We start from the raw sequence: 15,832 nt of genomic DNA, 5'->3' as shown, positions 1-15,832 counted from the left end.
TCATTTATTCATAATAAAACATTATGAATGTTTTTATTTCTTTATTCTATTTCATATTGCTTATATTTTAACGTGGTAAAACATCAATGGTGAAAAAAGAAGGAACAAATTTACCCTTTCAATAAAGAAATTCTTATTTAATATTTCTCTTTTTTCCTTTTTACAATATAATCTTTTTCCAGACATAAAAGAAAAAAGAACGTTCTCTTTATGTTAATACAACAGTTATGTGATATGAGAGACAGTACGAACGAAATGATCGATTCTGCATGGATATATAGATCGAAACGTTCTCGAAAGAAGAGAAAAAAAATACATAAAAGTTTGACTATCACAGAAACAGGATTCGTAAATATATATATCAAAGAAAAGTACTGTCTAGTTTTCGTTTACTTATAGAATGATCTGCTTCGTCTTTGAGATTGTTCTTGTTGCGATCGTTGAGTCGTTTGAACGGTGTTAATTGGATCACCTCGATGTGCTTGAATCTGTTGCCAATTGATAAACCAAAATGGTTGTTTGTCTCTAGGCCAAGTTTTAATTCTATTAACAAGATCGATGTCACCTAACGCATCGACCGGTAAATTGATTGGTACTCTAATCGTCGTAGAAATTCCACTTTCAGTGTCAATTCGATTTCCAACATTGCCTGTTGCTTCCGCTGTTGTTAGGGCTGTTTCTATATATTGAGGAAATACTACTGGATAACGATGACTCGTACCTGCATATGGTGGTCTTTGAGAATAAACCAAACAGGCCACTGTACTTATAAGTACTACGAATTTCATCTAAAAATAAAATATTCTTCAAGAAATTACATTCTTCAAAAACAAGTTTCGAGTATATACGTGCAATACATGAAAATGCAACATATGAAATTATGATAATTATACATTTGTAAACTGGTATTAAGACTGTTCAGTTAGAAATTTTTTTAACTTATAAGTTTGTAAACTTACTACTAAAAACTCTTAACTGAATGAAACAATACGATTGGACGATGGATAATGTCCAATTTTGCAGTATATATATATATGCGATATATGTTATTCAAAAATTGTCCAAAAGATAGATGTAATCGAGTTTCGATAGCTATTAAAATCTATTCCTATTATAAATCTCTTATACTGATTTTTGATATAAGAATTCTGAATAATTTATACGTAATTAACGAAATATAATACGACAAAAATTTGACTCTGTTCTTGTTTAGATATAATATTGAACTGATGAATTTCACGAAATTAATGATACGTGAGAATGATATGAGCGTGAGAAGAAGAAAACAAAATTTTCAAAGCGCACTTACCATGACGATGCAGTTGAAAGAAAAACAGAAAATTAAAATCGGAAGATACGAATGGAATTTCAAGGATAGAATCTCGCTTCTCGAACAACCTTTCCACTTACCAGTTAAAAACGTTATGAGCGAACATACGACATTGAGTGATGTTCTTCTCGTATATAAATTGTCGTTGATTTCCCCACTACTTTTATTTTTTAAATGCGTACGAAAGATACATAACATCGACGCATGGGGAAGTTCGCTGTAACTTCCCGCGGTCGATTGAATAGATAAAGAGGAAAAGAAAGATAGATAGATAGAGAGAGAGAGAGAGAGAAAGAGAGAGAGAGAGAGAGAGAGAGAGAGAGAGAGAGAGAGAGAGAGAGAGAGAGAGAGAGAGAGAAAAAGAGAGAGAGAAAAAGAGAGAGAGAAAGAGAGAGAGAGAGAGAGAGATGCAGTTCTTTTAATAATCACAAATTTTTACAGAGATAACACCAATCTCTTAAGTAAAAAGAAATGCCTATTACGTATTTTTGTATTGACCATATAAACGCATCAGCAATAGATTTTTAAAGCTTCCTATAATGCATAACGATTGAGATTCATTTTATTTTGTCACTTTTTAAAAAAAAAAAGAAAGGATGACATACAGATCCATCAATTCCTAAACACACAAAAGAATGTATTTTCTATACCTGTCGTCAATGATATTGAACGTCCATACCCAATTACATCGATGATCTTTTTAATGATTTCCAGCGGACATCTTATTTTTACATTCATATGTATACATGGACACACAGACATATATGTATATACTGTTTTTTCTTTTTTTAACATTTTTTTCTCTTTTCAACATTTACACATACAATATATATGTATATATGTATTTTTTTTTCCTTTTTAACATTTCTGATATGATAGATCATTAATGAGTCCTAATATAAATATAAGTTTTAATATACTTCTTTAAAATATGTACCTTCTTAAAATATATAGCTCTCGTATATTTATTCCTATATATTCCATTTTTTTCACACACACATATATATATATCTACATAGATACACGCATACATATATAGTTCGATATATGTAAGGAAAATAATAATATATAACCGTGAACTTGACTTTCATTCGTATCTATAGCCTTTCTATAACGTTTCGTTGATAAGGACAGTGAAACGCATTCTTTTATTGACATCGTGGACATTTTGTATCGCGCGCACACACACAATCTTTTACAAACTAGTTACTTTAAGAGATAAATCGTAATCATTTCCCTTAAAGGCGAAATACACGTTCGTCAGTCAGCCTTAGTACGAACTAGTTTTATTTCATATCCGTCGTTCTACATATTCATATAGTACCATATACGATATTACAAAATTATCAAATTATATAATATCACATAAAAATGTATCCGAATTGTATAGATTTAATACGCAACTAATTTGTCAATCAAATTTTACGATTACCATACGATTAAATACGACGCAACAAATTTAACAAATCTTTGAAATGCGATGAAATCTTTTATTTCTCTTTGTTTCGATTATTTCGAATTTGATTGAATCGAATATAACAAATGGAACATCTTGTATACTTTCGAAAATATATCTAAGTTTTATAATAATAAGAAAGAGCAACGTTATTCCTTAACACGCAATCATTCGTATAAGCGAACGGAAATACCAGAAGGTCGAACGATGCAGATAAAAGAGAGAAAAAAGGAAGAAGAAGAAAAAATAAGAAATAAAAAAAAGAAGAAGAAAAGAAAAGAACAAACAGAAATCTTTCTCACGTTTCTCACGTGCAGAATGATCCAAATGATTCTTTCTTAGTCCTGAAGCTCGAATTCGTAGAATTCATCGAGTTCGTAGATAAAAAATGTATCTGTTATCTAAATCGTACGTAATAGAAAAAAAAGAAAAGAAAAAAAAGAGAGAGAGAGAGAGAGAGAAAAAAATCGTGTCATGGTCGAATTGACGTATTAAATCACATTTACTATACTCTTCATATATCGATACTAAAAATCTCGACATATCGATATACTAAATGTTTTGCAGTTCCGACGATCAGGTTTTTCCCGACGATTCCAAACGCTTTATATGTTTGTTTTACGGGTTAAGGATCTCTCATTATTATTCTTATCATAATGATGAAATTTCATATCTACTTTATGGTTTTCTTCATATCTATTTCACATTTTTTTTTCTGGGATTTAAGTGATACCGATTAGAAAACTTACATATGCGTTAACGTTTCTAAAAATAATTGTCGAAAGGAAAAAGATAAATGAAAGAAAAAAAGAAAGAAGGAAGGAAACGAATAGATAGAATGAAAGAACAAAACAAAAGGAAAGAGAGAGAGAGAGAGAGAGATATATAGATATTGAAATCAATTCTTGAATAAAAATTTAAATTGATGTAAAAACTCGAATGATTCTCTTTCCCTTCGAAAAAAAAGACAGATATTTGTGTGATTAAAAATATGTGTGCGCGTATGAGAAACAGAAAGAGAGAGAGAGAGAGAGAGAGTACGTAGTTAACAGACATAATCTCTATAAGTGATTTATACTGTAACTGCAACATTGATAAGACAATATACTTTGTTTTACGAGTTGCTTATATTCTTATCTAAAAGCATAACCCATCTTCTCGATACATATACATTTCTATTTTTTTATTTATTTTCTACTTTATTTTTGTTTTGTTTTTTTTTTATCTTTTCTTTTTTTCTTTTTTCTTTTCTTCGAAACATTATGGATATTAATCTTCGAATATTTGTAATAAATTATCAATTATCTTTATATGCCTTCTTGTTCCTAAAGTATATAAACAATAAAAATAGACAAATATATATATAATATAACGAAGCTTTTTCCAAAGGAAGGAAATATAAATTATCGATACTTAACTAAAAACCTGTTTCGTTTGCTTCGAGAAAAAAAAAAGAAAAGAAAGACTTATCGACAACTAATTACTATTTTTTATTATTTCGAATGTAATGGAAAATTAAATGTAAAAAGAGAGAGAGAGAGAAAGAGAGAGAGAGAGAGAGAGAAAGAGAACTTAACGAGACTAGAAATGAAAGGAATACAAATTACGGTAAAGATCCACGAATCATAATTTATAATGATGACAGAAAATTTCTCGGTATAAAAGGAAAATGCCTCAAGAATAAATTATCAAACGAATAAATTTTTAAAAGCCATTAAGAAACAAGACGCAATGAGTTCCTAAAAACAAGCAACCGAGCATACAATCTATTTCCTTCCTTTTATTCGCCACAAGATGACAATGCTGATTTATATGATAAAAATGAATAAAAAAAGTAAAATTCTATTGAAGGTCGACTATGAAGCGATAGACTCGAGATTGATAATAATAATTAAACGGAGAAAAAAAAAATATTCTTGTACAACAGGTTGCATATTACGAGGCGTATATAATCTCGTGTAAAGGGTTGCATGTTCGAAGGCGTATTAAATCTCGTGTACGAATGGTTGCATATTATGAGACTTAGAAAAACCACCTTGTAAAAGTAGTTGCCTATTTTAAGGCTTACAAAAAATTTCTCACAATTCATTTCCATGCATAAACTACGCTTATTCGAAAGATTTGAGAAATTATAAAAAGATTTTTCACGAAATAAAACAATACATACATTTAACGATAAGATTACATAATAAACATATCAATACATGATTTGACATTAGCGTATGTGTCTAAACTATCGATTTTTATGAATTTACTAGTTAAAACCTTGATCGAGACACAATTACAATGAGGTGTCTCTACCAACAGCAGAATGTTGACATAATTTTCCGTTTAATGTAGCAGGAGGTAATTGGTTATAATATTTGAACGTATGCACATAGAACATTTAATTCAAGGTCATTGCCATTACTTCGTTGTATCGAGCCTTCGGTCAAGTGTACTCGATGGAGACAGAGAGAGAGAGAGAGAGACAGAGAGAGACAGAAAAAGAGAGTTACGTTACGAATCTTACTACGTCGATTCGAATCAATCTTCAATACCTGTTGATTATTATTGTTGTTATTATTATTTTATTATTTTTATAATTTTATTTTTCATTTACTCGAACGCATTATTAATCGAGCGATTAATATCTCTTGAATTATTTTCTTCGAGATTGATAAGAATCATGTGGTCTTGTGGAACAAGATACGTACATATTCTATATATCAACGTTAGATGAAAGAGGATGACTATAAAAATACATACGTATATACATAATCTTCTCTTTTCTTTATTCTTTTCTAAATATTAATAAAAAATAAAAAAAGATTATACGTACCGATCGCGCGTTAACGTTAAAAGGTAAAAGAATAAGCATTATTTTATTTAAACGATATTAGCGATGAATTTGATTGGATTAAATTGTGAGATACTGTGAAGCTATCAATGTCATTTGCCGAGTATATATAAAAGGAACTTGTTGAATAATACAGACGTTATTTATAGACAGTACCGCCATGAACTTCATTCTGATACCGTTCTTCCTAGGTCGGTAAGGTCACAAATTCAATTAATTTCTAATAATAATCTCCTATCGTTTGTTTGATGCAACAGAAAAAGAAAAAGAAAAAGAAAAAAGAAATGTCAACGATATACGTATGTATACACACACACACACATATATATATATGCATATAATTTTCAGCCACAAATTTGATAATCAACGACGATGCTTGGTACAATGGACCGGAGTATTCATTTTCCGTACACTGGAGCATAATCTCGGATCTCGAAAAAGAAAAGGGTCGCTACATGGGTAAAGCTTTATTAATGACATTGAAATGTTTACCGAGAGAGGATTATTTGATTTGCCATTTCGAAGATGCCAAAATCGGTAAATGGTCATCGAAAAAATTCGATCGCGAAGGTGCATTACCAGCGAGGAACACGAGCTACGAACGATTTAACTTCAGTGTTAATAATTTCGTAATCAAATTTCATCAACATGGGATCGATCATTATGTAGTAGAAAAGGATGATAAACTCGTGAATCAGATTTTAATCGACATGTTTAGAACGATCGTTAATCAACTTAACATTGCAACCAATTTAGATCAAAAGGATGATAATTTTCAAGAGAAACAGATTTTTTTTATGGGTGAGTGCCCGGCCGATTACAAAATTTTACGATCGAAAGTTAATAATTATTGCGATAATAAGAAATTCGATTTGGTGTTACTTATCGATTCGAAATTGAACGACGACGAAATTATACGAATCAAGAGGCAAATTGTTCTAGATCAATGTGTTCCACCTGATTTATACTATTTTATTGGAAGGGATATTCACAGTACTATTTTCGAAAACACTACGGATCGTTTGGTAAGAATTTTCATTCAAATCGATTGATTAAACTTACTGCATTTTTTTTTTTTTGTTTTAAATTAACATTAGTACGAATGATTTATTTTTTGGCAAGTACTAAAAGAAAATTATTTTCGTTTGATCTACCGTCATTCGTCAATGTGTCATTAATTTTTAATAGAAAGTTTCGAATTTAATTGCATAATAAGTACTACAGTTTTGACGCGCGAAATTATTTTTCTTTCGAAAGAATATTTTCTTATTAGAAAAGAAAAACAATTTTCATTCGAGAACGTTGGTCTAATAAATAATTATTCTTTCGTTGATTATAAAGGAAAAATAAAAAGAATCCGAAATTCGTTATCACGATTACTTTAAATTACGATCAATGTTAAATCTAATATACTTTTCAGATATCATCGGAGAGTAACACGAGGATTTCAAAAAATTGTTTCACCACCGAGACGTTAAATATCGTTGATATATACGATCAAGAGCACAAAAAACTTGGTAATGTTTTGGATCATTTATATATATCACTCGATTCTATTCATCCGGCTCAAGGTAGTTCAAAATGGATATATAATCCGACGACCATCGATGTCGTCGTGAAAACTCGATCAAATTACAAGACGGATTAATATTTGTTAAATTCTATACGATATTAAAAAAAAAGAAAAAAAAATTATTTTTAAATAAAAATTAATAAAAAAAAAAAATGATGGTGAAACGTTTTGAGATAAAAAAGAAAGATTTTACTCGATTAAAAGAATATGTTCGATAGAAAATATTGATTACTTCGATAACTGAGAATTCCACATTAATGTAAGTATCATTTTACCACGTTAAAGTCAAGATTACGTATCCAAGAAGGGCGCTTAACTCTACTATTATAATTTATTGATTTCACGAAGTTACCCCTAAATGTACTGACACGGAAATCGTAACAGAGAGAGAGAGAGAGAGAGAGAGAGAGAGAGAGAGAGAGAGAGAGAGAGAGAGTTGTAAGTCTACGCACAATATAATTGTATAGAATAATTTCTAATAAAGATAAACGAAAAAAAAACAGATTGTAACAAACGTTAATATCAATTAATCATGGAAAAAACAAAATAAATAAATAAATAAAATAATAATTGTAATAATAATCATTCTTGCAAGATAAAGAAAATAGTAAAAAGAAGATTAAGGAAAGTTAATACGAATTAAGAAAAAAAGAAAGAAACAAAGAAAGAAAGAAAGAAAGAAAGTAAAGAAAAAAGATGATTTAACGATTAGGTAATAGATAAATGTAACTGATAAGGATGCGTGCGATTTAGTTCGAAGAAATTTCGACGACATTCTGTTAAATTATAAAATTGTCGATGATTACATATTATCAGCTTGGCTTCCTAGATAGAGAGAGAGAGAGAGAGAGAGAGGGAGGGAGGGAGGGAGCGAGAGAAGGTATAGGGTTAATTAAATGACAGCGCGTTAAGGGGTCAACAGGGTATGTTGGTAATAGGTACATATAAGAGGAGCGAACGAGAAGAGCTTAAATGCAGTTGCATAGCGTACGTTATCATGATCACGTTGTTGCTATTACCATTTTTTCTAGGTAAGTTTTAATAAACTCGCAATTATAAATAATAAATATTTCACATATGTTTGCATCATTAAATCGACGTTCAAACTCGAATAAAAATAAACGACAAAGAATATATAACTTCTAATCGAAATGAATTTACTATCGTATCAAATTTCCTCCGGTCCTTCCCATATTTCTACGATTTATTCTTCTTCGGCATCGTTTCACTTGATTATTTAATTTTTTTCAAGCGAGCCGAATTTCGGTCGATATCGAATCGCTCCTACATGGACCTGAATACACTTATCGAGTAGAAATTATTACCGTAAAGAAGGCTGGAGGCCAACCATGTGCAAGTACTGATATAAAAGCATTCGACGCTGTCAGTACGTTAAAATGTCGTCCGCGAGTTCCCGATACTTTGAATTGTCGTTTCGAAGCAGCAAAAATGCAAATTTACGAGGAAGCTTTATACGAGTTGGCGCGAGAAACTGTCGAAGATCTTTGGATGGACGACGAACCTTTCGAAATAATATTCGACAAAAATGGAATTAAAAATCTGATCGTTACGAAACATATGAAACCATGGATAATCGATATGATACGTTCGATAGTTAATCAATTAAATATCGGTGTAGATATTAGAAACAAACAAGATGGAATATTCACGACAATCGAAAGATCGTTTCTCGGCGAATGTCCAGCTAAAATCGAGCTCTATCACGGATTATCGTACGATAATCAATGGAAGGATGAAAAATTTGAGATAATACCGATGAATGGAATAAATAAAGTTACTTCGGAATTTTTTAGAATTGAAAAGAGAAGGAATATCAATGATTGCGAACACGGGGTATATTTTTTTGCGAGCAAATCAGCATATACTAATTTTCCTCGGGACGTCACCGTGACTATAGTAAGCGGTCATGATTGATATATATATATATATATATATATATATATATATATATACGATTTTTACGATTTTCATAGATACATATACGATTTTTTATGGGGAAAATTTGTTGTTACAGAAATCATCGACGAGTCGTATAATCATATCGGATTCCAACTACACTTCTTACACGGTCAACGAGTTTTTAGTAACTAATAAGGCTAAAACTAGGAATTTCACGTTCCACGAGAAGATTAACTTAAATTTGGAAACGATATCTGCACCGATAAACGATATACCTTTGATCCCCGATGCTACATCGGTCAGCTTTATGATTTAAACTCGTCGTCGGGACAAGAACGAAGAGAGAGATGAAAAGAAATTCATTTGTTATGAAAGATAATCGATAAACTACACGAAAACACGAATATCGAATTAATTGTTAATTAATAAAATAAAGTGAACGTACGATTTATTATTATTATTGGCTATCGATGATTTACAAATCATTTCGACAAATATAACTAATATAAATAATATATCGATTTAAAGAATTAATTAAACTATTCCAAATGATTAAATCGTATCTAACAAATGCGGTCGTATCGAATATATCGAATATTTAGTGATGTGTACTTAGAAATTCATTAGAATTTTCAGCTGAGTGATTGCGCGTCGGAAAGTAATATACGCTATTACGCCTCTGATCAATATGCTAGACGTCGGAGGAACCAGGATCACGATCTACGCGGAAAACGCTAGTTAATGAAATTGTTTTCAAGGAGAAGTTGAAAGAATCGGTTAATCTGTCTTATAAAAAGGAGATGAATCAGAAGATGTCTGAGTTAGTCGAGTGATAACAGTGAACATGTTAGTGACCATTTTACCATTTCTTTTAAGTATGTATATATATATATATATATATCGATCGAAGAGAAAATATGAAGTTGATAAATAATAACATACGTCTTTTTTTTCCATATATAGTTATAACAATAATAACTATTATTATCAAAGTATAATATAGTAATAATTATCTTCTTTGCTTCTTTTTACAATTAATAATAAATTTTCATTCGTAGTACAAGTCCATATGCAAAGCAATAGATATTATAATTATATATTTTCAGCTGCTCGATTAACTCCAGAACATCCTCAAGAAAAATATCATTGGCAATATGGTGGAGAAATGACGTTTAACGTTCTCGTAGATCTATCTCGATCTGACATCGATCGTGGAAGACGTATTTATTGTTCGACGATTTCGAACGAGCTCAAATGTCGCGTTAAAGATACCGAAGCTCTCAGCTGTTATTTTTTAGATCCTGTTGTAACCCTTTCAACGATTAACAATAACTCAACGTGCGAATGGTCAAGAAATCATCGAATTGCAATTAACGATTGTCCCTTCGATCGCGAACCGTTCGAAATAAGATACGATTCTCGTGGTATCGAGAATCTCGTTGTAAGCAGAACTATACCAAGATGGAAATTGGATGTAACGAAAGCTGTTGTTAGTCAACTTCACGTTGGCTTTGAATTTAAAGAAGGACAATCTAAGTTTAAAACGATCGAAAATTTTAATTTCGGTCATTGCGAATTAGATTCAAAGGTACTCGTGTCCGGCAAACACCACGAAAACGAGGAACACGTAGAAAAGAATTTTGAAATGATTCTGTTGGATTCGAACGAATTACGTTACAGGGATATACTCGATCAAGATGGTCAAATAATTATTGAAAAGATCAGACAGCCTAAAAACTGTCCAAGAAGGCCTATTTATTTCTTTGGATTTCCTACGAGTCGTAGAGATGATACCGAGAAAGGAACTTTTATGGAGATGGTAAAACAAATTTTGTTTCGTTAATTTAATGTTTCTTTTTTTAAATTACGAATTAACTTTTTTCTTTAATCTCTGTTTTTTTTTGTTAGATATCCTCGAAGACCAGGATGGTCATATCCAAAAGAGGATTTTCTTCAGAAACGATTTCCGAAGGTGTACCAATAACGATGAATGGATCGAACGTCGGATTGTCACGTCAGAGAATTATTTTGTTCTTAAAAAGTGTGAATCCTGCTCGAAATTTACCACCAACGATTCCTAATCCAGCTTCCACCAGTATTCATACTTATTCTAGTTTTGATCATTACACCAAACGAATGTTACGTAGAAGTATTAGACTTTTTGAAAACAACGACAAATTTAAATCGATTCTTCGTTTAAAAAAATGATAGTTGTACTTACAAAATGTTATGTAGTTTTAACAATCGAAATGTTAACGTTTCTCCCATTGCTTTTGAAAAGTAACTTCGTTGGCTTCCAAGATTAATCGTATCACACAAACGAATAACACTCCGAGTTCGTCTAATAAACGCAATTAAGAAACTTGGAATAATCCTTTAAGTTAGCTTGAAGCAATATATTTACGATTGGTCTTATCTTGGTAAAAGTTATTTTGAACAAGCTTTATATGTACGATTAGTTATTATGTAAAATTATATAAATTGAATAGATATACATAAATGTTAATAAAACACATATGTACATATACATATACAAGGAAGAATATTATAAACGTTCTACGAAAAAAAAGTTTTTTTATACGTATATAACAATTACGTAGAATCATTATAGAATTATGAGAATAGCTAGATTCAAAAAAAAAAAAAAAAAAGCAAGAGAAGAAAAATTATGAAAGTTATAAAAAATTAAACTAAGTACATATGTATGTAGTTGTGTATAAGTATCATTAGTAGGTAGATGTATAAACACGCACACACGCATATATGTTTTTATATATTAAAAAAAAAAAAAAAAAAAGAAGAAAAGAACAATCCTACATATATTACATTAAAAAGGAAAAAAGAAGATAAAGCTGCACACCTATACCACGTTAAAATATTACGTAAGAACATGTATGTTTCGAATTATCGATTTAAACTAAAGACATTAACCGAAATTATTGAATCGGCAATAATTTCAATAGGAAAACAGAGAAAGAAGTTCAATGTCAAGTGAGTTTACAGGTATAGCGAATAAATTACGTGAGATTTGTAAGGGATGGACACAAAACAAGGAGATAGTGAAAGACCACGTCCACCCACATGAAAGCTTGTCATGTTCCAGTGCCCTTGGTAATACACTACACATTTAAAGGATCATCTTCCTAAGCGGAGTAAAACGCAGTCGTATACGAACGGGCAGGCGCATTTCAGCGCAACCCCTACCAGAGATATCGCTAACAAATACAGATGCAGATTGCTTTAGAAGGGATGTGGCAAAGCCATCGAACTCGTCTACTATAGGTAGAGCATCCCCCACTATCCTACGGTAGGTGGATGCAAATATTATTCCTACGGGAGAAGGGATTGGAGTAGGGATACAGATATAATATTACCAATATTATCAAACCTCCCTCTTTAATTTTCTCCAGCATTTAAATAGAGGCGCCGGAACACCTGTAGTCATACCTGTTATTGGTGCTTGTCGAGATTTATCAGCTTGTTTGCGAAGAAGATTTCGAAGATCTCTCAGTCGTTTACCTTATCTTTAAAGGTAGGCTTCGATCCTTCTTCAATTAATTCGATTATCTTGATTGGTTTCCTTTGTTTCGTTCCAATTTTTTTCTTCTTTTTTTTCTTCAATTTCATTTTTCTGTTTTTTTCTTCCTTTTCTGTTGCGGTTTTACTCTTTTTTTTCTTCTTCGTTTTTCGTTTGGTTTTGCTCTTTTTTTTCTCTTTCGCTTTTGCTATTTTTTTCTTTCGATTTTCTTCACTTTTGTACTTTTTTTGCTCGTTTTTCTTCTTTTATATCTTTTTTTTCTTTTGGCTTTCTGTCTTTTTTGTCTTTTTTTCGTTTGCTTTTTATATCTTTTGTGTCTTTTTTTTTTGTATTTTCCTTGCATTTTCGACCAAATTGCATGAAAAAAATTCATTAAGAGTGATACAAGTGTTATAATACTTAAAAAGTGTCGTTAATTGTCGCTCAATAACAATAAAATTCTCATGTGCACGAATGCATATATCTAAAATATTTGAAAAATTAATTAATCATCGTGTTCGTGAATAACATCCGAGCAAAGTTAACAAAATTCGTGGATTTTAATTTGTATTACACATTACGGGAGAAAACGGAATCGTTAAGATTTAAAAAAATAATCGTCCAATAAAATTAGCATACCGCGTTTAAACAAATTAATTCACTTTTTCTTTCTAACGATTAAATATTTTAAGAATGAAACATTCATTATCGTTATTTTTCTTTTTTTTTTCAAGATATGGAAACCATGAATAAGAGAGATAGAAGAGGTGCTAAGAAGGGCGATAAGAAAAATATCCCATTGACTTATAAAGATTCTCAACGTTGGCAAGACAAGAAAAGATGCTTGTTCTGCCAATATTCCTTCTTTATAAAAAATGTCTTGAGAGTGATAATTAGGGAGTATCCTATTTTCACAACGCTCATGATGATACGGATGACCGTATTAGAGGGATATGTCATATCGCATAAAGAGCACACGATAAGCTATTTGAAAGTGGACAAAGATCAAAAAGGATTTGACCCGACGCAAGAAGATTTTGTTACTCGTTTGCAAGATCATCACGCCGGGCTAATAATGGACACCACTGATCAGGATAGCGATGACGACAACGAGACAAGATGGCAAAGACTTCGAAGATTTTTCGGACGTCTATTTAACAGAAATCAACGTAACGCGACCGATGAGATATCAATAGGAAATAACAAGAAAGAAAACAGTGGAACGATCGATGAATTTTTGGCCAGATTAGCTAAAAATCTGGAGATAGAAAGGGGACAGTTAGAGGATTGCATAGACTACGTAATAACAACGCAAAACGAGATCCTCTTCGAGCTAAATCTTCAAAACCTAACTACAGTAAGTGCGAAAAGCGCGGACGTTATCGAATGTGAGATGATCAATATGTGTTGGAAACCTAGAGAATCGACAACGTCAGAAGTAAGATATCAGCATAACGATGTTAAAAATCATTCGGCAAATAATAGCAGTTGGTTCGAATTAGTCGATCGTGGATGTGTCATACCGTTTCAGTCAAATTTCTACGGTTTCACTTTTCATAATTCATTGGCCAATCAAAATTTGAAAAATTTACTTTACAAATGCATACACAGGATCGAGGAGCATTCGATGAACACTTTCAGTTGGTATACGAACAAAGACTTATATCACGATTACCTTTATCCGCGCAGTTCATTTTCCTATCGGGAATATCTCGAATATCAAAGCAAACATGAAATTTTTAATTCAAAAGTTATCGTAGACCAATCGAATCCGTTGAAACTTGGCATTCCTTTCGCACACGTAATCACCGCAAATTTTTATTCCTATCACAAATACATTAGAGACTATATGCGCGAAATAAATTTGTTTCCTAATTCGATCATTCATATGAACGTAGTAGATTTTCCATTTATTATTAGATCCCTTAATCCGGAAAATTGCACGCACATGTTTCATATTGTTTATAAAAAGAATTTTTATAACCGGCCAACTTACGAAGATCTCTACAAAGGGCTCGTTCTTTTGAGAGATCTTATGAACAAAATGAAATTGAAGGACTTGGCTATGTGCAAAATTGGCTCTTTTTACGAACGACTTAATTTTAACGAAATCCTTAAAATGATAGAGTTTATTTTCCTTAACACCGATATAAAAATACGAATTGGTTTAAATCTCAACGGAAATCACCGATTTATAAGATCGAGTCCAACTGAACGTGATACGAACGAATGTTTCAATTATCATGTGAACAGAGTCAATCAATATTTTTCTTTCGACAGTGTACACGCATCCAGAACCGCTCTATATTCGACCAATGAAAATTAATTTAAAAAAGAAAAAGAATAATTATATAAAGGAAATTACTATAGAAATATAATACATATATATATATTATATTTCTATAGTATACATATATATATATATCTATACATGTCCATAATAATATAAAAGTCAAAGAAAAAGAAAAAAAAAAGAAAAACAAAAGAAAATTACTATAGAAATATAATACATATATATACATAAATGTATTATATTTCTATAGTAATCATATATATATGTATTATATTTCTATAGTAAGATAGAAATCAAAGAAAAAGAAAAAGAAAAAAAAAAGAAAAATTACATAAAGAAAATTACTATAGAAATATAATACATATATATATGTATTATATGCGTGTGTATATGTGTGCATGTGTGTTTGTCTATTTATCTATCTATCTATATACATATTATATAAATATATATACAACATATATACATTTTATCACGTTTTATATATATACATACATTTTATTACATATATTATATTACATATATACATATATACATATATACATATATACATATATATCTATATATTTATTATCAAAAATATATATATTTTTATATGTATACAAAAAAAGAAGAAAGACGTATTTCGGAGAGTACCTGAACGATATTGTAGGAACTGACTAGAGAATAGAGAACAGACATATTATAATTTAAATTATTAATTCAAATTATTATTTAAATATTTATTATATTGATAAAATATTTGAATTTAAAGATTCTATTAAACCATGATAATGAAAAGGCCAAAGTTATAGCAAGAGAAACAAATGTATAGTACAAGATGGATACATATATAAATGGAAACATATATAATGGATACATATATAAATGGACCAACAAAAAAAAAAAAAGAAAAAAAAAAGAT

General features: G+C 30.6%; 3 protein-coding genes across 6 annotated transcripts; 2 read left to right on the top strand and 1 right to left on the bottom strand.

Annotated features, from left to right (window-relative positions):
* Positions 1 to 109: 109 nt before the first annotated feature.
* On the bottom strand, positions 110 to 1,543 carry LOC127071805 (uncharacterized). The gene is made up of 2 exons (XM_051011488.1): positions 1,310 to 1,543; positions 110 to 788 (listed from the first exon to the last, which is right to left on the bottom strand). The coding sequence occupies exons 1-2, from the start codon at positions 1,526 to 1,528 to the stop codon at positions 390 to 392; spliced, it is 618 nt and encodes a 205-aa protein (XP_050867445.1). The 5' UTR covers positions 1,529 to 1,543; the 3' UTR covers positions 110 to 389.
* Positions 1,544 to 5,689: 4,146 nt separating this feature from the next.
* Positions 5,690 to 9,575, top strand: LOC127071901 (uncharacterized). Its single transcript, XM_051011711.1, has 6 exons — positions 5,690 to 5,816; positions 5,974 to 6,650; positions 7,046 to 7,270; positions 8,091 to 8,229; positions 8,451 to 9,115; positions 9,234 to 9,575. Exons 1-6 carry the CDS (start codon positions 5,786 to 5,788, stop codon positions 9,432 to 9,434), a joined length of 1,938 nt encoding a protein of 645 aa, XP_050867668.1. The 5' UTR covers positions 5,690 to 5,785; the 3' UTR covers positions 9,435 to 9,575.
* Positions 9,576 to 9,719: 144 nt separating this feature from the next.
* Positions 9,720 to 15,769, top strand: LOC127071797 (vitellogenin-like). 4 transcript variants are annotated; one of them, XM_051011474.1, is made up of 5 exons: positions 9,720 to 9,964; positions 10,225 to 10,937; positions 11,027 to 12,425; positions 12,529 to 12,650; positions 13,370 to 15,769. In XM_051011474.1, exons 2-3 carry the CDS (start codon positions 10,284 to 10,286, stop codon positions 11,324 to 11,326), a joined length of 954 nt encoding a protein of 317 aa, XP_050867431.1. In that variant the 5' UTR covers positions 9,720 to 9,964; positions 10,225 to 10,283; the 3' UTR covers positions 11,327 to 12,425; positions 12,529 to 12,650; positions 13,370 to 15,769. The 4 variants fall into 4 exon arrangements, with proteins under 4 accessions (XP_050867431.1, XP_050867430.1, XP_050867429.1 ...); XM_051011473.1 differs by having other exon boundaries at positions 9,720 to 9,993; XM_051011472.1 differs by having other exon boundaries at positions 9,720 to 10,937.
* The last annotated feature ends 63 nt before the right edge of the window (positions 15,770 to 15,832 follow it).

Source organism: Vespula vulgaris, chromosome 23 (genome assembly GCF_905475345.1).
Source record: "Vespula vulgaris chromosome 23, iyVesVulg1.1, whole genome shotgun sequence".
In the NCBI taxonomy this organism is placed as follows: domain Eukaryota; kingdom Metazoa; phylum Arthropoda; class Insecta; order Hymenoptera; family Vespidae; genus Vespula; species Vespula vulgaris.
The sequence above is the reverse complement of the archived record's forward strand: the minus strand, read 5'-3'. Positions and strand labels throughout refer to the sequence as shown.